The sequence below is a fragment of the Lissotriton vulgaris genome, chromosome 7, assembly GCF_964263255.1.
Source record: "Lissotriton vulgaris chromosome 7, aLisVul1.2, whole genome shotgun sequence".
NCBI classification, from domain to species: Eukaryota; Metazoa; Chordata; class Amphibia; order Caudata; family Salamandridae; genus Lissotriton; species Lissotriton vulgaris.
In genome coordinates, this window is record NC_141695.1 from 294,506,838 (window position 1) to 294,529,299 (window position 22,462).

Below are 22,462 nucleotides of genomic sequence, written 5' to 3' on the forward strand. Positions count from 1 at the left end.
CCCTGGTTTTTGCTCAGCTGAGGCCTCTTATATTTAGACTGCACAGTGCATAACTTACCCATAGAACTTTGACCATAGCTCTTTTACTAAACACATGTAGTTTGAGGAACAGGGAGGCACACTGCAGTGCCATGTGAGGGTGAGTGGGGTGGGGATGAGTGGGTGCAGGAGAGGGACTCTTTAAATCTGTAGGTTGCAGATGTGCATCACAAGATGCAGGTCATATGACATCTTATGCGCAGACACGTGAGAACGCTCCCATCAGGGCATCTGGTGGCTGAAGCGCGTGGCACCCTTTTGTCCTCCACTGATGGCTCCAGCACCCCATATCCACGTTGTTCACCATGAGGAAGCTCCCGGAACATCAGCAAAGGTGAACACAGCCTCCGTGGCCAGTGCAGGCTGTTAGGAGCAAAAGAAGCAGGCAATCAGTAGCATCAGGGTACATTAGAGGTGCACCAGGACCTGCATCAGAGATTATTGCTCAGCGTCTACGGTGATGTACAATTCACAGTGGTCCCACTGTGCGAGCACTAGGCATGGTGTACCATAGGGGCCACAAATGACCATCACATCCTGCAATCACAGTTTAGACTATTGCATGTTACTTGTTTACAGCTAGTTTTGGACTCTCGTGGGACATGTTTTGTCCTTGAATGTCACTGGCCACCAAATCCCTCTAATAAAGATGCCATTGCTAGAGTGATCCCCCGGCCCTATCTCCAGACACGTGTTTCCAGCCATGTGCTTTCTGTTTACAACCTTTGAAGTCTGGCATTTCTAGTTTGCTTACATGCAACATTTTCATGTTTACAGTGTGCTTATGTGTAACACTTTAGTCACATCTCTATATTCTAGCAGGGTGTGCATCAGCTGACATTGGGGGAGCATCCCCTTTGCTCTTCTCTACGATGCCACAAACACACACTTCAGATACTGACACAGGGGAAGAGTGAAGAATTAGCTCAGAACAGAGTTAAACAGTCTGGTTGCTGCCATCATGTACAATTGGAGCCTAAACTGTGAAGGTGGTTGGTTGCAAGAGGTGGGCCTGGGCCCTCAGGTTTCAGGTTCACATATTAATTTTCACTCTCTGACTTTGACCCAGAGCAGGAGACAGGAAGGCAGAATGGGAGAAAGAAGGAGAAGTGAAAGAGACTAAAATAGTGACAAAGGGAGAAAGCACAGAAGAAGAGAAAACAACAGCAAAAGGGAAATAATTAGACAGGAAGTGTGAGGAGGTGAAAGGAATAGGCATGAGGTGGAACCAGACTAGGTAGACATGGGGCTAAATTTATCAATATTTTGTACAACACAACACAGCTGAAACCCCAGGACCGGTCCTAGGATGCTTGTTTCCAGTCCAGGGAAGACCTGGCCTGGCAGCTTGGGCTGGACTGTTCCCATTGGGCGCAAGATCAAAACTGATTTGCATATGCCTGGGCTCAAACTGGAATGGCATGGGAAGCAAAAAGACAATGGATTTAGGCCCAGATCTCTGTACTTGGATGAAGGTATGACATTGGTCTGCATTCTGTCCATCAACTGTTCTTTTTGCATTTTACATGTTTGAAGTGCCAAGAACATTTTGGAGCAGCCCAAAGCACACAGAGCAGGGATGGTTCATCCCACTTCAGTCATTGGCTTCCTTGACACTGTTCGCATTTGGGATCACCATAGGGTGTTCGAAGCACCAGGAACTATGGGTTAGGGCATTTATCCCTTTTACATCTACACGGGCAAATACAAGAGCCAGGATTGACTGGCAAGGGAGTCGAACTCTGCCACTCATGTAATATTAGTACTGTAGTTATCTCACAGATTTCAAATTCCATCTTTGTGGGTGTGTCCTAATACAGTTGCTTTTCCACAGAATATTGTTTTCCTTTGAGTAGTGAGTGCTCCAGAGTTTCAATCCGTGCTTTATGTGCACACAGCATACTCTGGGAAGACACTTCAGATATGTCCTCCCAGATATTTGGAAATAATCCTATGATTGAAGTGCTAAGGCATTTTTAAAAACTAACATTCTTCTAATGATGTTTAGAGAGATTTGCAGTTTGTCAGCACAGCAACCTGGGAAAGTCAGTAGTCCTCTGGGTTGCCATTCCAAAACACAGGGCCCGATTTATCAATCGTTTCTGCTGGTGCTAAGTCACCAAAAGTGATGCAAACCAGTGCAAAGTATAGATTTGGTGTTTACTTTTCAAAGCTGGATAGCTGCCTGAAAATACTACCAAGTGGTACAATGCACTCATTTAGCACTGATTTGCTTCAAAGGGCATTCCATGGGTGCTACTTGGGGGTTCCTGTGCAACCATCCCTGGTTTTTGATGAAAAGCCTGATCTACTAAAATGTGTAGACAGGGCCTTGCACAAAAATATTACACATCTTTGAAATAGGTAAAAAGAAGGAGAAAAGCGTTATTTTCTTATTTAGCATCTGCGCCATACTGTACAGTTTACACATAAAGTCGGCAAAGTTTCAAAGTAGGTCAAAGGATACTATTGGGAATGTACCTTTCCACACCAAACATATGGTAGACTCAAGCAGTTACCTTTGTACTATGGTGCACATGTGTGTGTATGTGTGGTGCTAGCCAGACAGTGCTCCAGTGCTTGGAAAGACAGCAGCAGTACCATACCTTTGTAGTTATGATGCTGCCCTGCTCTCCCTTTTCACATAACATAGAGCATGAAAAAATAGTAAATGTGCCTCTCCTCTTAGAGAAATACTCTGCTCTCAGAGAGATACAATTTCCTGTTCCTTCTTAGACTTATTACACTTTAGTTGCCAATATTCTATTTGGCTTAGAAACACACAGAGGACAAGCACTGCTTTTCTGGGGCCAGTCCCGTGCTGTCCTTTCCACAAATAATGCATCCTTGGTTACTGAGACTTTCAATTTTGCACTTAATTAAGGTGTGGACATTACTTTACTGCCCACTGCAAAACATAAAGGAGCACTCGACTTCTTCATTAGTGTAAAACCTCCATGGGCCCTGTATTTATCCTTTAGCAGCAAGGGCTGCTTAAATTAAGTGTTGTTTGCTTTCAGAATAGTTTTTGTTATGCATGTGCACCTAATTGGAAACAAAGGGGCTTATGTACAAGCCCCTTGCACTGCTGGTACATCACGCTGCGTGACACACGAGAGGCTCAACCTGTTTCCCGATATTTACAAGGACACGTAGATCCACCCTATGTGGTTTTATGTGGGCTTTTAAATATCGCCCCTTCTCATGCAACACTTTACGTGTAAGGGGCATGACATGGGTGTTGCTGTGGGTGTTCCCATGCAACACCTATGTATTCTGATCTATTCCCAAATTTACAAGAAATCGTAAACCTGGAAATCTGTCGGAATGCTACGCCACCGCAGGGGTGGGGTAGCAATTTGCAACAAAGAGAAATGTTTACATTTCTCCTTGTTTTTTCTCTTTCAATGCTTGCTGCATTCTACAGAATGCATGGAAAGAAGAAATCCCCTCAATTGATTGTTTTTGTGCGGGAAGGTGTCCTGTCCTGCACAAAAACAATCCCCCCAAGGCGCAGGAATCCTTGCACCATGGTGCAAGGGTGCCTGTGCCGATGTGTGGCAGCCGACTGTGTGCCAGCACTGGGGAAAGCACAGGGAAGTGACAAATTGTTGTAAATATGTTGCATCACTGTGCTTTGAAAGGGATTCAGTGTTGCCCAGCCAAATGGCTTGCGGCACATACAGAGTCACTTTCATTGTAAATATGGCCCATTATGCTTAAGAAAACAAGCAGCACTACAGGTACCAGCAGGGGAGAAAAGACGGATGGAGTGATGATTTGGATTGATAGAATTACAATGTAGGTTGCCTCAAGCAAATAAAACATTCACACAGCATCGTCTTCAATTCTCAATCTTTGTCACATCTTCGACTAAGCAACCACCCATCATATAATAAATGGGAACCTGCAATCCCTGTATAATAAATTGTCCACAATATCCTTATTGCAGTTGAGCTGTGACATTTCTAGTCACCTTTAACAAAGACATTGTGTAGTTATTCAACAGTAATAAATGATTACAATTGAGTTGTGATGCCACAATGCCTCCTGCTGAGCCAGAGGACAGGGTGCAAGATAAGTCACAGAGCATAAGTGCAGCTGCAGTTTAAATAAACCGCGAGATGGCGTCTAGTTATTCTTATCTGTTTTTCTAAAATTAACAACACTAAGGAGATCATGAACTGTTTATCTCTTTCACACACTATAAGCCATTGCAGGAAGAATAGAACTTCTATATGTTTCTACAAAATCAGAGCTACTTAATATGACTTACATAATACTAATACAATTTTTTTTGCAACAAAATACTAGCTTTTTATGTTTAAGTTCATATTGTAGATTCTACTGTTATTATTCATGTCTACAAACATACAATCTCTTTTGTATAAAAAAGCAAGATACCAAGTGTTTAAATGGTTTGTGGGATGATTGATGGTGTGACCATTATTATGAGGAATAAAATACCCTCTGCTCTACGTTACAAGGATTTTGCAAGTCACCTCGAAGTTCCATGATCTCATTCCTCCTCATTTCTCTATATGGTCATATAATTCCTCTGTGACTTGCAATATCCTTATAGTGTATAGCATGAAGAACTTTATCCATATATATTCAAAATATTCTAAACTATCAGCAAGCAGTATGGAAGTAGAATGCATGGGAGTGGCCCAGGGAGCAAGGAATACAAAATGAAGCCATACAAGAGCCAAGCTGCCATGGTCCCTTCTGCTCTCATGCAGTGAGTTTGTTGTCTCTTGTAATCTGCATTGCATCTGCCATTTTTCCATCCTGTGTACAACCCTCACAACCGAAATGCCTCGTCCTACTGCCCAATGTTTGTTTCATTTCAAGTTGATGCCACTGAGGACTATGATAGAGAAGGAGTAGCATTTAGCACTGTGCCTTTGTCTTCAAGGAACATATCTGGGGCAGGAGAGGGCAAAAGAGTATAATTGAATGAATCCTGTGTTAGGAAGAGAAAGTGAGAGATGTGTTCATGAGGATCCATCCCCTAGATGGTTTATCAATATCAGAAGAAGGAAACTACCCATTAGTCCACAATGCAGCCATAGAGCAGCGCAGCTACTTCCACCATCGACTGTGAGCGGTGCCCTCAGGATGTTGTGTATGACCAAAATGAATAAGATTTGGTTGGTGCCCTAGGAAGACGGTGAGCGTAACACACAACTGGTGCTTCAGACTCTCAGGAATGCGGTTCGTGTAAGACACTTCCAGAAACTGGGTCTGTTCGAAATCCTAAGGACTGTGAATCAATTGTTTTTCTCCAATAGCTAAGCAAGAAATTCTAAACATTATCCTTGTTTAAGTGCAGTTACATCTGACAAGTGCTGCACACCTCAGCTCACACTCGATCAACTCCAGGAGCGCAGCTTTCACTAGTGCCGCTAATGCAGTGACACTAGGATCTGATCAGTGCCTAATTTGAGCCAGTGGTTTCCGGTGCTAGGAGCCAGCACTTAAATGTCAACACCGGCGCTTGTGGAGGTGTGTCATAAGGTGCCGCTGTCTGGGATGATCACAATAACAGTCAATTATTAATTCATTATAAATTTAAAAAGACTAATACCTGCCACCAAAGCCATTCTTACAGCGTTGAGAGCCTGGAGTAGTCCAAATTGTCACACTTGTAAGAGTTTGATAGTAGTTGTGTTATTTTTTATCATTGACAACGCAGACAGGGGCAATGTGTGGTGCAAGCTGCAGTGACTTCCTGACGTGAGCCCTAGCGCTTGTTTATTTTACAAATTAAGCACAGGATACGAGGGACGCCCTTCACCACAGTTAGTGGCTGTTTTTTGTGAGCAAACTATGGGATGGGGGTTCAAATTCCTTGCTTGCACTTGGGCCAATACAAAATGGAGGGCCAGCACAATGCCTGGCATTCCAGCACACCATTCACCCAAATGCATTATGGCCCATGGTGCCTTGGCTATGCCACTGGTCAGCTAAAGATTTGCACCAACTTGTCAACTTAACTGCACATCTTATATGGTATTGAGGAGAAAAAAGGTACCATACCTCTGGGAGTCCAGGGCACTAGGCTGTGGAATGCCTTGGACCGAACCTGAGGGAAAAACCAAACACTATGCACAGCAAGAAAAGCCTGAAAGACAAGTAGTGCCAGCTTCCTGCCATTTGAACTTGTTTACATCGGGGGTGTGACCTCAGAGAGGTGCCATCTTCCTCCTGCTTTTCACACTAACTTCAAACATAGGTGATAAAGTACCTGATACGGAAATTGCAAGTCACCTCTGAATTTCATACCATCACGGCCGGACTGGGAACCGAAAACGGTCCTGGCAAACAGCTCTGCCGGCACTGCATACCTTATACAGGAACTTGGCACTTGGCCTTGTTCCTCTATATGGTTTAAAAGCGAATCCATGCCTTGAAATAACCTTAGCACTTACGGTAGGGGGTAATTTATCCTCTGTCGCATTCACATAAACAAAGCTAAGACATTTTCCTTTGGAGTGAGAATTCCTCAGGAATGGCATGTCTGTATATTTGCATTTCTCCCTCAGAAATTCAGAGTAAATGGCGCCCTTCACAATCTGTTTTGGGTGACATTAAGGAATGGGTTATGATGCCTAGTGAATGATGCCTAGTGAATAACACACTTAGAACTAATGTATATGCAAAATCCCTACAAAAATATGTCTTGTGTAATTTCTCTTGGTAGTTGAAACATGCTTGGAATCAACAGAAGAAGCAACATACCGTACCAACTTACCTAGATATATCAACTGGAGGTGTTAAGTAGTGTGTTTAGATGCACTCTTAATTATCAAAAGTTTGTAAAAATAGGAGTCACAGAAAGATAGACAGATGGATAAATAAATAGATACTACTCCCTAAGGCATGTATGACACCCACAGCAATTGGATGTTTTTGACTGCTTTAGAAATATGTATGTGATTGTGCATGTGTATGTGATTTTGTCCATGATTCTACTTTGACTGTGAGAATTTGTGTATCCATTGTATGTATGTATGAGAGACTATGTGATCGTGGCTTGGTGTTTGCGTGTGTGACATTAATGTGTTTGATTGTGACTGTGGGTGTGTGTGGGTGCTTGTGTATATGGTTATGTGCATGTGTCTAACTTTGTGATTGTGACTGTCGGTGCTTGTGTGTGTGGTATGTATGTGACTAGGACTGTATTTGAAGGTTGTGTGTGGGTTGTTACATATATGTTTGTAACTGTGTGATAGTGGGTCCTTGTGTGTGCATTATGTGTGTGCTGTGAATGTATGTGACTATGACTGTGGGTTGTTACATGTAAATGTAAATGTCATGGTACTTATAGAGCGCACTGTCACCAGACGGTCACCTTGCGGTGTCGCCTATTCGGCTTTCTGGCGCTGATACTCATACCGCTGTGGAACCCCTCCTGGCTTTCCCTGTGAAGTGTCTACTCCTGGGCACCCCCAGAGTGAAGCCAGGCATCTTTATCGCTGTTGGGGCCGGTGTGGAGGCTAAGCAAGCTATTGCCCAGAGTTGCAGCGTGGGGCCCGTGATTAGAATAGGCACCGAGGCGAGAATTAACAGGTCCGAGGAAATTGGGCCCCAGACCCCGCCGAGGCGGAAATCGAACCATGGTCCCTGGCCAGAACTCTGCATCAGGGTCTGCCACTCTAACCATTGAGCCACACTCCTCCACATGTATGTTTGTGCATGTGTCGGGGTGTTTGTGTATGTGTTAAGAATGTGTGTTTGAGGGAAGTCATCAGGAATGGGTTGCACATGACTGCGGTGTCGGCCTAGGTTTGAAGAAGCAGACCACGCGCCATTACCTAGGAGGCTGCTCCAGAAGGACGAGAAGGTGGCGGTGCCAGTCACAGCGCTTGGCATGGCAGGGTTCCGGCGGCTGGTGTTCACAGTGAACGTATGCCCACTCTCTTTGTCCACAGGCCCCACAACCTCAATGTCCACCACGTGCCAGTCCGGGAGGCTGAAAGAGAGCAGGGCTTATGTCAGAGGTGTTCAGCTTCATTATTCAGGTAGTGTCAGTGCCTTTATTTCAGTGTAACTTTGTAGAGAGGTTTGTAAAGAACAAACATTGTTAAAGTCTCATAGCGTGGCCAACAAGAGCCTGCAGAGTGCCTAAGCGATATTAACCTCTTGAATTAGAGAAAGGATAGGGGCGCATACAGTCCTGGCACAAAGGTTTTCCACTCACCTGGAGACTCAGGACAAAAGTAACCTACCCTCAAGGACAGTTCAAGGACAGTACACCGATTCAGAGGTACTTGCTGCACAAGGACAGGTCCAAAACAGAGCCATTTCTCCCTCCTGGGCTGATCAAAGACAGAGGACCACACCGCACATGAAGAGCACCAGGACAGAGGCCCTCACAACCCATGAACAGGCCCAGGACAGAGGCCCTCACAACCCATGAACAGGCCCAGGACAGAGGCCCTCACAAACCATCAACAGACCAAGGATAGAGGATCTCACAACCCATGAACAGACCAAGGATAGAGGCCTTCACAACACATGTACAGCCCCAGGACAGAGGCCCTCACACCCCATGAATAGACTAAGGATAGAGGCCCTCACAACCCATGAACAGCCCCAGGATAGAGGCCCTCACAACCCATGAACCGACCAAGTATAGAGGACCTCACAATCCATGAAAAGCCCCAGGACAAGTCCAGTTCAAAGTCACTCATTTCTCAAGGATCAAAGACGTTGGGCCTGATTCACAGAACTAACTTAAGACAAAATCCTAACTTCTGTGAATACCAAATGTAGTAAGTTTAGGATTTTGTCTTAAGTTAGTTCTGTGAATCGGCCCCAGAGAGTCACACACCACAATTACTGGTTAAGGACAGGGGTCTTCAACACACAAGTGCATGTCCAGGACAGAGGTCATAACCTCACAATGAATGTCCTCGGCACAAGCCCTAAATCCAGAAGCTGGGACAGAAGACAGAAGCAATCTCCCCATGGGTGGACCCAGGACATAGGCAGTTACTACCAGGGACAGACACAGCATTGATCCCATTATCTAGCAAAATAAGACCCATGAGAAAGGTCTTCAGTCTGCCAAGCCAAAGGCAAGGCAGAAGTCCACACAATAAAATGAAGGAATCAGAAAGGATAGACACAGGAGAAAGGTTGTTGCCTCCCACAAGTACAGATCTAGGACAGATGCCCTCACCTGTCATGCCAGATCTCCTGATCTTTTGGCAGAGCAACTGGGCAAACCTTATGACAATAAATTGCGGGTTTGGAAAGCACTGCGCACTTCCTGAAATGTCAAGAACCCCGTATTTAGGGTTTGTGTGTCAAGTGTGATGTCAAGCAGTTAAGACACCCCTTCGGGCATCAATGTATGGTTAGAAATCCAAATACAGCTAACACATGAGTATCATATAATAAGTAGAGCACTCAGCCAGAACCATCTCCCTAGAAGTGATTTTTTTCCCATCAATATAATTAATAGTATAGTAAAACAGAACCGTTTGTAAGCTACATCGTAGCCAAAGAGTGTATGAATATTTGTACTTTTAATAGGCCAGGACAAAATTCACATAATTGTTGTTGTAATACTTTATTCGATAACAGAGTATCATAAAACTAAATACAAATTCATCACAGAAGGTAAAATTAGATAAAACAAGTTACAGGATATAGAAGCGAAAAAGCAGGTTTAAAAACCAATTAAAATACACATCAATGATAAAAACAGGTCAAATCTAGTTGGTTTAAAAGAGATACTAAAAATGCTAATTAATATGTCTACACAGTTATAACACTTGATGTCCTACCCGTACTTAGTTTAGCAAGCTTTGTACGTATTTGCCATGCTTTCCCCAGAAATTTTGCAACTCCGCAGATTACCATCATGGATGTGGTATCTGTTGTTAAAATGCGGAGGGCCTATGAATAATGCCTTGTTCCCAGTTCTCTGCAAACAGGTCTTAACCATCTTTTTCTGGGGCCCCTGTACGCCCTGCAAGCAAACATAAAGTGAGCAAGGGTCTCAGTGGGATTTGCACACCCCGGACAGGTAACTTGATGGTGAGAGGATCCTCTCCAGCTTCTAGTAAAGGCATTCAAGGGTAGCGTTCCATATCTCAATTTCAAAAACAGTGTTCTGTCTCTCGGATTACTAATGAAATCAAGAAAGGGTTCTAGCTTCCTCTCAGGCTTATGGTCCTAGAACTGGTCAGTTAAGAGACCCCCCTTTGGATTTTTCATGTCTCTAGCTTGAATCCACTCCCAATAGAGTTTCTTGATGGTTTCCTTCGGGCTGGTAACTGAGAGGTCCACTCTTTCCTTAGTCCCAAATTGATCGCCAAGTCCCTCAGTTTTTTCACATAATTTCCATTGCAGAAATAAGTGAAGTGCTCAAGAAAAAGAAAACATGCCGGTCCAGCATTTTGTGCATACTTTTTCATGTGAAATACACGTATTTTGGGAATGAGAATACTTTTGCACTAAAAGATAGTGCAAAATAATGCAATGATGCAAGCAAGATCTATCCGAGTTTTGTTCGTTCATATTCTTTCCCTTGACTCACAGATGGAGCAAGGTTTCATACGTAAAGAAACTTGCTTGGATGCAATCCTCTCAAGTAACATGTAATACTGTAACCAACATGTTTGTAAATACTAATGATTACATTACACCTTTTTACACAATCTAGGGGAAGCTTGCCTATGTGTTTTACTAATAAGTAACCCGAGTGTCTAAAAATGGCTGCCAAAAACTCGGGAACGTTCTGCGCATGCGTCTACTACATCTACGTAGTATGATGTCCTTTGCTTTGGAGGGAAATCTTTGCAGCTGTGCAGTAACTATTAAGATGGCCTCTTGAAACTCACATGTTAATGCACATGCTATGCTTAAACTAAACCTCATATGTGTTATTAAATTGCTAATGCAAAAAGATTAAATAAATAAATGGGATTAAAGTAGGGATAAGTGATATACAGTGCGTTCATTTATTTCTGTGCTCTAATATGTCTTTCTTTGACTTTATTATTAGTTCGTAATTGGGCCTGGAAAGTGACTGAAATCCCTATCTCACCTAATCCGTGCGCACGCTCACCAACACTTGTTTGAAGCCATAATGTGTTATTTGAAGCCAAGCCAAGAACGCTTTAGCCATGAAGCGCTTGGGAACTTCACCTCTCGTCTCGAAGAAGAGAAGGAAAAGAAGACAACATTTGCATACATTGTATATGTTTCTAATGTGAAATGCGGGCGGGAATAAAGCTTGGGAAAGTTGAACAATGAACTAAGGAAAAAAAAGCATTACATTATTATGGTGTGATGACCTCTCCTCATCCCTTTGTCCAATCAGAATTAGGGGTTTTCACGATTATTGAAACATTGGGGGTGGTACATACTCATAGAATAGTATAACTAAGGTAGACTTAGTCAGTTAGATGTCAGACTTGTCACCGACCTGTCACAGACCCATCATACGCAGAAGAAGGCAGATGCTTTAGAGGTCAGAGACACTGTTCGAGCACTCTGAGAGAAGAATCGAGAGAGAAGAGTCAGAGAAATTGTGGAAGAAGACGAATCTGTCCATCTAGAAGGGGAAGAATCGGGAAGAGCAGTACCAGAAAGGGGTGCGACGCTGGCGTTGCACTTAGAAGAGGTCACCTATCCTTTCCTCAACCTGTCCTGAACTGTCGGCTCCTGACAACTCGGGAGTCCCCTTCCCAGCTCCTTGGCCAGGGGTTGGTCCTCACACCATTCTAGGTAAATGTAATTCTGTGTAGTATGTCCTTGTACTGTTCTTTGATTCCACCCTTTCCAGGTACCATCTTCTTGAGATTGAACTAAGTTGTTGTGTCTTACTCTTGATCATTTTCCTTAAAGAAATTGGTGTATGACATGTATTGGTATCTGACTCACAAAATTATTCAATAAATAAAACTTTTAAAACTATCTCTCGAGTCTGTGGTCATTTAAAGAAATAAAGGTAAATGTAATTTCTACCTATTCTGCTAGCAACCTGATCTATTGACCAGAGGAAATTAAGATCCAAGGTGATAGGGTTGGTAAGAATTGGTGTAAAGGTAAATTCACCATGTAGGAAGTTATAAAATCTTAATCGCAGCAATGGATATCGGCTCACGTGTGAATGTTATGGGCCCAGGTGAGTATGGTAATTTCTGAGTAACCCAAGCTGGTAACCACGCTGGGTCAGCTTTACTTAGTAGCAGAGCTATGGTTAGGTTTTAGTTAACCCCTTCGAGGCTCATGACAAGCTCAGCTCGTCATGAGGCACAGTGGAGCTGTGCTCATGACGAGCTGAGCTCAACATAACTGCTGCGGAACACCCACACGGGGATAATTCCCATGCGGTGCTGGGTGTTCCATTAAATGGGTAGAGTTGTGACGAGCTCAACTTGTCATGAGCACAGCTCCACTGTGCAGGGTGACGAGCTGAACTCGTCACAAGCACCGCGGCGCCTCGAGAGCTCCCTCTCCACCCGCACCTCATGGGAATTAGCCCCACGGGGAAGGGGTTAAGTTAGGTACAAAATTGTTTATTGAAATATTGATTTATGTATTAACCAACACCCGTATGTATTGTTTTATGCTGTCTGGAAATTCCCAGGAATATTGAATAGCGGGTGGTAAATGGAAGCCATACTGCAGTGAGGTTGCTTGCCTTGATGAAAAAAATTGTGAAAAGTTATGCAGAACTTGAAGCACCGAGTTAGGGATTATTTTCTTGTATACAAGTGAGAGTAAAAGGTAGAATAAGAGTTCGCTGGTGAAACTTTGGTCTTATATCACCTAGAAAGGGTAATACTGAAGGAGTAACAGGTTCTTTGATGCTTAAGTGAATAGTAAGCAGAAGAAGTTTTACTCGTAGAGTGTGAAGGTTAAATGGAAAACGTTTACTCGCAGTAGAAGAAATTGACTTTTCTTTGAAAATAATAAATCAGGCACAGTAACGAATATTTCTACATTGTTAATTAATGAAATGTATAAGTAAAATTGTAAGGATTTAAGTTTGGCATCACCTTGCAAAGGAGGGGGTCAGTTGCGGGTGCTGCACTGACGTCACTGAGAGCCGCTTTGGGATTGGTCGAGTCAGCGGGCGTGTAGATGATGCGAAAATTGTAAAAGGAGGAGTCAGTAGAGAGGAGTGAAATTGGCATCACTAAAAAGCTGCGCATGCATTGGTTAAGCGAATAAGCAAAAGAGAAATTGTTTGGTCACTATAATAGAAGACATGCTGGTATAGGACAAGCATTAGAGTAAAAGCCGTAATAAAAGTCCCGATAATAATAGACAGTGGAATTTGTATGTGGAGACACGATCCATCTATAATAGGGACTAGTTCAGATAGAAGATTTTTAGGGTTTGCTCACAAACAGTATATTAAAGGAAATTCACATAAAATGTATGGAGAAAAGAGAAAAATGACATTCATGCACAAAATTAAAAACATTTAAAAAAAAAGAGAAACCCATTAAAACTAGGGAAGGAATTCTTATCCCTCCCCTGAAAACGCCTGCATCATACATGATGATGGAAAGAGGCTATCACCATAGGCGTATGGTTAGACAATTGGATAGAATATACAAAAGATAATGGAGGGTTAGCATTTCCTGAGTACGGAACATTTAATTGAAAAATGGTACATAATTTAAGAAGGTGCATGAATGAGTTAGAACAAAGACCTAGATTGACCCAGTACGAAGCTTTAGAAGAATGGGAAACTGAAGCATTCGAGCTTGATAGATCACAAAGTAACAGCAACCTAAGTACATTTTATCCCAAATTTCCTAGAGAAACTCGAGATAGTCAGATGAAACAATGGAGACAAGCCATGGTGGTGGAAGGATTATATCCTGTACTAACGATGGAAGAACAGACAGGAGGTAAATGTACAGAGAAAACAAAAAATTTAGTGACCGGTCGGTAGTAGAGATTCAGAAGATGATTATTTTGAAGATATTTTAATGAAAAATCCTCCACCTTACCAAGAAAAGTCAAATAGAATTACCCCTAGTGCCCCGATTCTGAAAACACATTTAGTCCCACAGGTTATATACGAAAATACAATGGAAAGGGTACTTAAGAAAAAGAAATGGAAGCAATAAAGAAAAATAGAAGTGAATTAATTCAGAAAATAACACAGCTGAACACAAATTCTGAAGCACTAACAATACCTGTAACTATATGTCCCGTTGTTCCCTTATATGGGGATAAGCAAAACTGTCCTAAAACACCGGTCATGACTACACCGATCATGCAACGCAGAAAAGAAAAAATAGTAATTTATGATCAAGCCAGTGAATGTGAACCGATATTTTCCTTAATGGACTTGCCAATAAGAGAGCAGATAAATGATTCAGCCAGAAAAGTCACTCCGAGTTGTTAGAAAGAAGTGCAAATTGAGACATCTAAAGGAACAAGAAGTGCCACAATGGTAACCCCAGAAGAAATAGAAAGATCGTCACAAGAAATAGATAGACCAAAAACCCCAACCCAAAATATTGGATATATTTAAATTAAGATTTGAACTGGAAGAACTGATAGCTGGGAACGTAGGAATAGAAAGATTAAACGCCTTTAATCAGGAAGAGTTGCTATTTATATGCAGAGGCATCACCCGAAATACTAAAATATTTCATGAGAAATTGATGAATTGAGCCTCAGAAAAGGGAATTGACACAGGAAATCTAAAGTATTGCAGAAACCATATAGAGGAGAATTTTCTGATAAGGATTTAGAAATAATGAACGTGTCAGGAAGGAAATTACAGATAAAAGAATTGTTAACATTGTTGCAAAAATATGGAGACTTAGAAAGGTGGAAAACTAGGTGGACAAAGAAAAAGGAAGAAGCACGGGCGAATCATAAATCTGAGTATTTAAGGAAAGAAGCAGAAAAGGTGGAAAGATTGTGCCCAATGAGAGAAGTTCCAGGAGGAGGTTATGTACATGTCCCATGGACTCAACGGGATATTTTATCTTTTACTAATGATTTACCAAAGCTTAGAGAAAAACCAGTAGAATGGTACAGGCAAGTTGAACGGTTTGTGAAGGTTTTACAAGTTCTGTTGAAAGATTTGGATGGTTTATTTGACATAGTTGTACCGGCTGATTTGTGGACAGAATGTAAAATTACAGTAGATTGGCCCAATGATGAATACCCGAGGGATGCAAAGACAGATGCTCCGTCAGAACAGAAGACGTAATGAAAAAATATCAGGTAATCGCTTTCTTGAAGGGAACAATTCCCCCAAAAGAAACTGTCTGGATAAAAATAGACAGAACAACCCAGGAAAAGAAAGAGTCAGTACAAACTTACTATGAACGTGTTTTACAGGTGTTCAAGCAGTACAGTGGGTTTGAGAATATTGAAAACAAAGACATGACCCATTTTGTGTATTGGTTTGTGTCTGGATTGAGGTTTGAAATATCGCAAATGATCAAACAGCATATGTTATGCTGGCAAGCAAAACCAATAAATGTAATTCTCAAGTATGCAAAGTACTGTGGGGATGAAATCGATAACAGACGGAAAAATTTAGAGGAAAAAGTAATGTGGGCCCAAGTTAAATTAGCAGAACAGCAAGAACTCCAGCTAAATAATCAGGCAGAAAACCATGGAAAAGGGCAAGGACAAGGCAAAAATAATGGAGGTAAACCAAGGGGGCGATTGAGCAGAGAAGAGGCAAAGAAAATGTTTTGTGTCATGGGTGCGGAAAGTTGGGGCATTGGAAAAACAAGTGTAAACTTATACAGAAATAATAACACCCAAAATCAAAATTTAAATCCACAGACGCAGAATGAGGTGTTAAAGAGTCAAACACAGCAGGTTCAATCAATCGATGAACTTGCAGAGCACGCTACTTAGGGTCTCAAGGTGCTGAGGGGGGGGGGTTCCTGCTACTACTCGAAGAGCCAGGTCTTGAGGAGCCTTCTGAAGGTGAGCAGGTCTTGGGTCTGTCGTAGATGGGTGGGGTGAGTGTTCCAGGTCTTGGCAGCGAGGAAGGAGAAGGATCTGTTTCCGTACGATGTTCGTTGGATGCGTGGGACGGTGGCGAGGGCGAGGCTGGCGAAGAGGAGTTGGCGGGCGGGGGTGTAGAAGTTGAGTCTGTTGTTCAGGTAGGCTGGTCCGGTGTTGTGGAGTGCTTTGTGTTAGGCATGAGCGGGAAATCCGTTACGCCCGCGGATTTTGCGGATTTTTGGGAAATCCGCAATCCGCAAATTTTGCGGATTTCCCACAAAATCCGCAAAAAAAAATTTGCGGACGTAACGGGTTCAAATGTTGAACCCCCACTAATGTAACTATTTTACAATGGCGCCAGAAAGCTGCCAGCGCCGTTGTAAAATAGTTACAAAGTTAGCTTGCACAGGAACCACTAGATAAAACGAAGCAGGTGCTGCTTTATTTTATCTAAGTGCTTCCTGTGCAAGCTAACTTTGTAACTATTTTACAACGGCACTGGCAGCTTGCTGGCGCCATTGTAAAATAGTTACATGAGTAGGCTGGGCACAGGTCTGCTTTCTCCCCACATCTACCTTCGAAAATCCGCTGTGATGCTGGACAGAGCCACTTGCATCCTTGACTTTCACGAGCGCAATCCACATGCAGTTGCTATGACCAGGAACTTCCTTTCTCCTAATCTGCTCCTCTGATCGGTCCCTGACCATACACATAAGAGGCACGTGAACTGGCACAGAAGACCCCCCCCACCACAAAATCCGCAAATCCGCGGATTCGCAAAATCCGCGGATTTTGTGAATTCGCAAATCCGCAAATTCGCAAATCCGCGGATTGCGAATCCGCAAAATCCGCCCATGCCTACTTTGTGTGCATGGGTGAGGAGCTTGAATGTGATACTCTTGTTGATGGGTAGCCAGTGCAGGTCTCTTAGGTGGGAGGTGATGTGGCTGCGGCGGGGGACGTTGAGGATCAGTCTGGTGGAGGTGTTTTGGATGCGTTGTAGTCGTCGTAGGTGTTTGGCCGGGATTCCTGCATAGAGTGCATTGCCGTAGTCCAGCCTGCTGCTGACTAGGGCTTGGGTCACTATTCATCTGGTTTTGGCGGGATCCACTTGTAGATCCTGCGAAGCATGCGGAGGGTGTTGAACCAGGAGGAGGAAATGGCGTTGACCTGCTTAACCATGGAGAGGGAGGAGTCAAGGATGAATCCTAGGTTGCGTGCTTTGTCCGTCGGTGTTGGAGCTGTTCCCAGTGTGGTCCGCCACCAGGAGTTGTCCCACACAGAAGGGGTGGGGCCGAGGATGACGACCACTGTCTTGTCCGAGTTCAGCTTCAGGCGGCTGTTCCTCATCCACTCGGTGACGGTCTTCAATCCCTCGTGGAGGTTGGTTTTGGTGGTGTGTGGGTCCTTGGTGAGGGAGCGGATGAGCTGGGTGTCGTCGGCATAGGAGATGATGTTCAGATTGTGCTGGCGGGCCACTTGTGCGATGGGGCCATGTAGACGTTGAACAGGGTGGGGCTGAGGGATGAGCCTTGTGGTACACCGCAGATGATGTCAGTGGCTTCAGATCAGAAGGGTGGGAGGCGTACTCGTTAGGTTCTGCCAGAGAGGAAGGACGTGGTCCAGTCCAGGGCCTTCTTCTGGATTTCGGCCTTTTGGAGGCGTGTTCTTAGTGTGCAATGGCAGACTGTGTCGAAGGCGGCTGACAGGTCGAGAAGGATGAGGGCTGAGGTTTCGCTAGTGTCTAGTTGGCGCCTGATGTCATCTGTGGCGGTAATGAGGGCTGTCTCGGTGCTGTGGTTTCGTCTGAATCCGGACTGGGATAGGTCTAGGATGTTGTTGTCCTCGAGGTGACGGGTCAGCTGTATGTTAGTGATTTTCTCGATGACCTTCCCTGGGAAGGGGAGCAGGGAGATGGGCCGGAAGTTCTTGAGGTCTTTGGGGTCTGCCTTGGGCTTCTTGAGGAGGGCGTTGATTTTGGCGTGCTTCCAGCTTTCCGGGATGTGGCTGAGTCAAAGGAGATGTTGATGACCTTCCGTAGTTGGGGTGCGATGGTTGTGTCAGCTCTGTTGAAAACATGGTGTGGGCAGGGGTCTGACGGAGATCATAAGTGGATGGAGTTCTTGACCTTGCGTGTCCCATCATCATTGACGTGGGACCAGGATGTCAGCTGGTTGGTGCAGGTGGCGTGCGGGGTGGGGTCTGTTGCGGTCGGGCGGATGAGGTGTTGAAGCTGTCGTGGATGTCAGTAATCTTGCGATGGAGGAAGGTGGCCAGTGAGTCGCACAGATCTTGCAAGGGTGGGATGTTGTTGGTGTTTGTGCTGGGGTTGGAGAGTTGCCACCTGCCCCTATGCCAAATTTTGTGAGTCAAGCCAAGTACAGTGTGGACACCGGATTCCAGGAGGGAAGTGGTAAGAAAAATCTAGTAACACCACAATTTATTTTGTAGGATTCCTATTTTGATAATGATATACAATGACGGCGCCTGAGAGGGGAGGAAGAGGAGTGCGTACTTAGCGCATAATTGCCGGTAGATCAGTCAGGTCCATTTATAAATGGTAAGGCTGAAGGAAATGACATCAAATTCTTATTGGATACTGGTGCTACCCGTTCTACTGCGAGAACAGCAGACATCCCGAACCTACCCCTCTCCGGAGAAGTGATTCAAGTAGTGGGCGTTTCTAATAAACAAATTAGGACACCAATTACAAAACCAATGGAGATACGTATTGGCAATTTTAGAAAGATGCACAAGTTCGTTGTGTGCGACTTAAGTCTCGTAAACCTGCTAAGAAGGGATCTATTGTGCAAAATGAACTGCACAATATTTTGCACACCGGATGGTGTTGCAATTCAGACCCCCGATGAAGACTGTGTTTACAAAATCATATAAGCCAAACAGGGAACAGAAGTGGATACAATATTTTCCATGATGACAGGAAATGAGCTACCAGATGAGGTAAAAACTACTGTAAATCCTGAAGTGTGGGATTTTACTGGAAAAGAGGCAGGATTAATGGCAAATGTAGATCCAGTAACAGTAACTGTAAAAGAAGGTGCAGTTTTCCCAAATACCCGACAATACAAAATGAGCCCAAAAATTAAAGCTGGTGTTGCAGCAGAAATTGAGCAATTGGTTGAGCAAGGCATTCTGAAAGAAATAATGAGTAGTCCTTGTAACTCACCCATAATTGGCATAAAGAAACCGAACAGGAAATATAGGGTGGTTCAAGATCTGAGAAAGATTAATAAGATTGTTGTACCATGTTGCCCTATTGTGCCAAATTCAGCAGTAACTTTATACCAGATACCATGGACGGCAGGATGGTTTACTGTAATTGATTCATGCCATGCCTTTTTCTCCATCCCATTGCATTCTGATAGCCAATTTTTATTTTATTTTAAATTTGAGGAGCGGGTTTACATTTTAACCAAATTTTGAAAAGATGTCTCGAATCTCTGGTGTTGCCCAGACAATCAGTCTTAGTACAATACATTGATGACTTATTATCTGAAACTAGAAATGACTGTGTTACTGATTCAATTGCATTACTGAATCACCTGGCTAAAGGTGGACATAAAGTGTCACCAGAAAAATTACAACGTTGCCGAAATTCAGTCAAATATTTGGTACACCAAATAGAAAGAGGAGTTAGAAAAGTGACCACAGAAAGAATAAAAATAGTAAGACATATGCAGTTACCTCAGACCCAAAAAGAAATTAGGATGTTTCTTGGAGTCGTAGGCCGGCAGTGGATTGTGGGATTCGCAGTTCTGACAAAGCCTTTTATACAAATGACTAAGAAACGAGCAAGAGATCCAGTAGAATGGGACGATGAAAGCATGACAGCTTTCTTGAAATTACAAAACTGTTTGTTTGATGCACCTGCCCTTGGTATACCAGACTACTCAAAAGAGTTTGCATTATATTGCTACGATGGAGATAATTGTGCACTCTCAGTCCTAACCTAGAGACAAGGCGTGATGCGATGACCTGTGGCATATTGTTCTGCTACTTTAGACCCCGTGGCATCTGCATTGCCAGATTGTCTAAAAGCTGTAGCTGCAACATGCATGTGTTTGAAAAAAGCGAACAATTGTAATGGGACTTCCTGTAAAAGTGTACGTCCCACACGCGTTTGAAATTCTGTTGACAAGAACAAAAACTCAGTACCTTACTCCTAGTCCATTGACAAAATATGAACAAGTTATACTAGGGGCTGAGAATGTAACAATAGGCAGGTGTACTGTTCTAAACCCAGCTACCTTATTGCCAAATCCATGCCATGAAGAGGTGAAAGATGAAGTCGATCATGAATGTCTCAACATCACTGAACTAAGTACCAAACCCCGTCCAGACATACAGGAAGAAAAATGCAGAACATGAGCTCTTTGTAGATGGCTCATGTATGCGCCATGAAGAAGGAGAAATGAGTGCTGCTTACACTGTGGATGCAGAGAGATTTCATGACTTCTTCAGGATCCCCTATTAAAAATTGAAATTTTGTAAAAGAATTGATTGAAGGAATTCAATTGCCAAAAGAAGTGGCACTTGGCAGCGGTTTGTGGAGAAAATCTTGCGGCGGGCCCCCTTTCACAGGGAATTGCCGGTGTGGATTTTGGCCCCGGTTATCCTTATGGAGGAGACCATGTCCTTTCGGGACGGCAGTTGCGAGACTCTGGCGGACCTCTATCCAGACGATACATTTGTGTCCTTCGAGCGAACTATGGAAGCTTTTGATCTGCACAGGGGGCAGTACCTACACTATAGGGGACTCCAGGAGATGGCAAAGGTAACTTGGCCCCAGTTCCCAGAGGCACCCCCGTTGACCCACACTCTCAACATCCTTCTCTCCTACGGCAGGGGGAAGCTGGCTGATCACCTTGCTGTACTCGGCCATGCGACGGGATTCCGCCCCGCCGGTCTCGCCGTCCTGGGAGGCCTGGGAGGCGGACTTAGGGATTGCTTTAGAGCCGGGACAGCATAAACGTATCGGACTCCTGACTCGGAAAGTGTTTTGCAACGCACGGTTTAAACTGATCCATTTTAATTTTGTACATCGCACCTATATGACCCCCGTCTCCCTGCACCGGATCTCCGTGGATAGACGGGATGACTGCCCTAGATGTGGGATGGGGAAAGCCGGATTCCTACTTTTGGCCTGGGAGTGCCCACTGGTGGGGAGCTTCTTGAAGGAGGTGGTGGAACACGCTGGCCGTGCCACGAGCCTCCGGATTGCCTTGACCCCGCTCCATTGTCTGTTGGCCCTAGTCCCTAAGCCCAAAAAGAGGAATTTGGATGGGGCAGAGGGCCCCTGCGTTCTCCCTGTGGCTTAAGGATGTGAGGGAGTGGACCTGAGGAAACACACATGCAGCATACACGCCGAGATGAGAGGCTCCAGGATGATTCATTAGCCTGGAGGATGATGTGTGCTGAGGGGTTGCCTGGCGATGACTCGGATGCCACCAGTGCTGAATTGTTTACCCCTGATGAATCTGGCTCCGAAGAGGACGTGGCGGGAGGCGGGGTGGGGGGACTTGGTCCAAGGTAGAGCCTTATTAGACGCGTACGTTGGTTCCTTATTGTCCTTTTATGTGATTTGCTTTGATTCCCAGAGGTTTGCTTTTTAACTGTGATGTCTGCACCCGAATGAGCCCTCAGTAGGGAACCAAACTGTTTATACATGTTTTCCAGCGATGCCAAGTGTGTGGGGGGGTTTGTTCTGTTGTTATATGTTTGAGGGTGATCTTTATACGCACAAGGACTTTACCGGAGGATGAGAGAAAGGATTAACGATAGTGGAGGGAGGTGGCCAACCTTGAAAATAGCGGATACTGGAGATGTTCATTTATTTCATGCACATGATTATGTTCGTATATTTTGGCACTTTCTGCCTTTACGCCGCCTTGCCTCCGGGCTGTGGGCCATGGCTGTGTATTCTCCTGTATGATCATTTTTGTTCCTTTCCTTTATAAGTGCCTGTCGGTAGACTTGCTTGATTGTATTCTTTGTATTTACTGCAATAAAAACATATTAAAAAAAAGAAGTGTCACTGGTCAAATGCGCTGCTCACCAATCAGGAAATGACCGTGTGACAGCCGGTAATCAATATGCTGACCAAGTTGCCCAACATTGTGCTAAGCAAAAAATAGCAGTAAATAAGAAAATTGAAACATGTGGAATCAGCTGTCAACTTAAGTTACTTGGGGGTATAGGAACATGGGAGGAAGTAAAAGACCTACAAGATGAAGCAGACATAAAAGAAAAGGAGGAGTGGTTGAAAATGGGTGTCAGAGAAGGGTTGAAGATGGTATGTGGGTTTATCTGGATGGAAGACCAGTGATGCCAGACTGTATACTTGCACCCATGGCTAGAATGTATCATAGTGACAATCACATAGGCAGAGATGCTATGATTAGACTTTTTAAACAAGATTAGTTCAATGTAAGGTTCA

The 22,462-nt window shown here is 43.9% G+C and overlaps 1 protein-coding gene across 1 annotated transcript in view; it reads right to left on the minus strand.

Annotated features, from left to right (window-relative positions):
• Positions 1-227: 227 nt before the first annotated feature.
• Positions 228-22,462, minus strand: part of ASPDH (aspartate dehydrogenase domain containing) — a 186,658-nt gene continuing 164,423 nt past the window's right edge. Inside the window, exons 7-8 of the mRNA XM_086930103.1 lie at positions 7,860-8,017; positions 228-402 (exon numbers count right to left, since the gene is read on the minus strand). Coding sequence (XP_086786229.1) covers positions 365-402; positions 7,860-8,017 — 196 coding nt within the window. The 3' untranslated portion in view covers positions 228-364. The remainder of the gene's footprint in view (positions 403-7,859; positions 8,018-22,462) is intronic.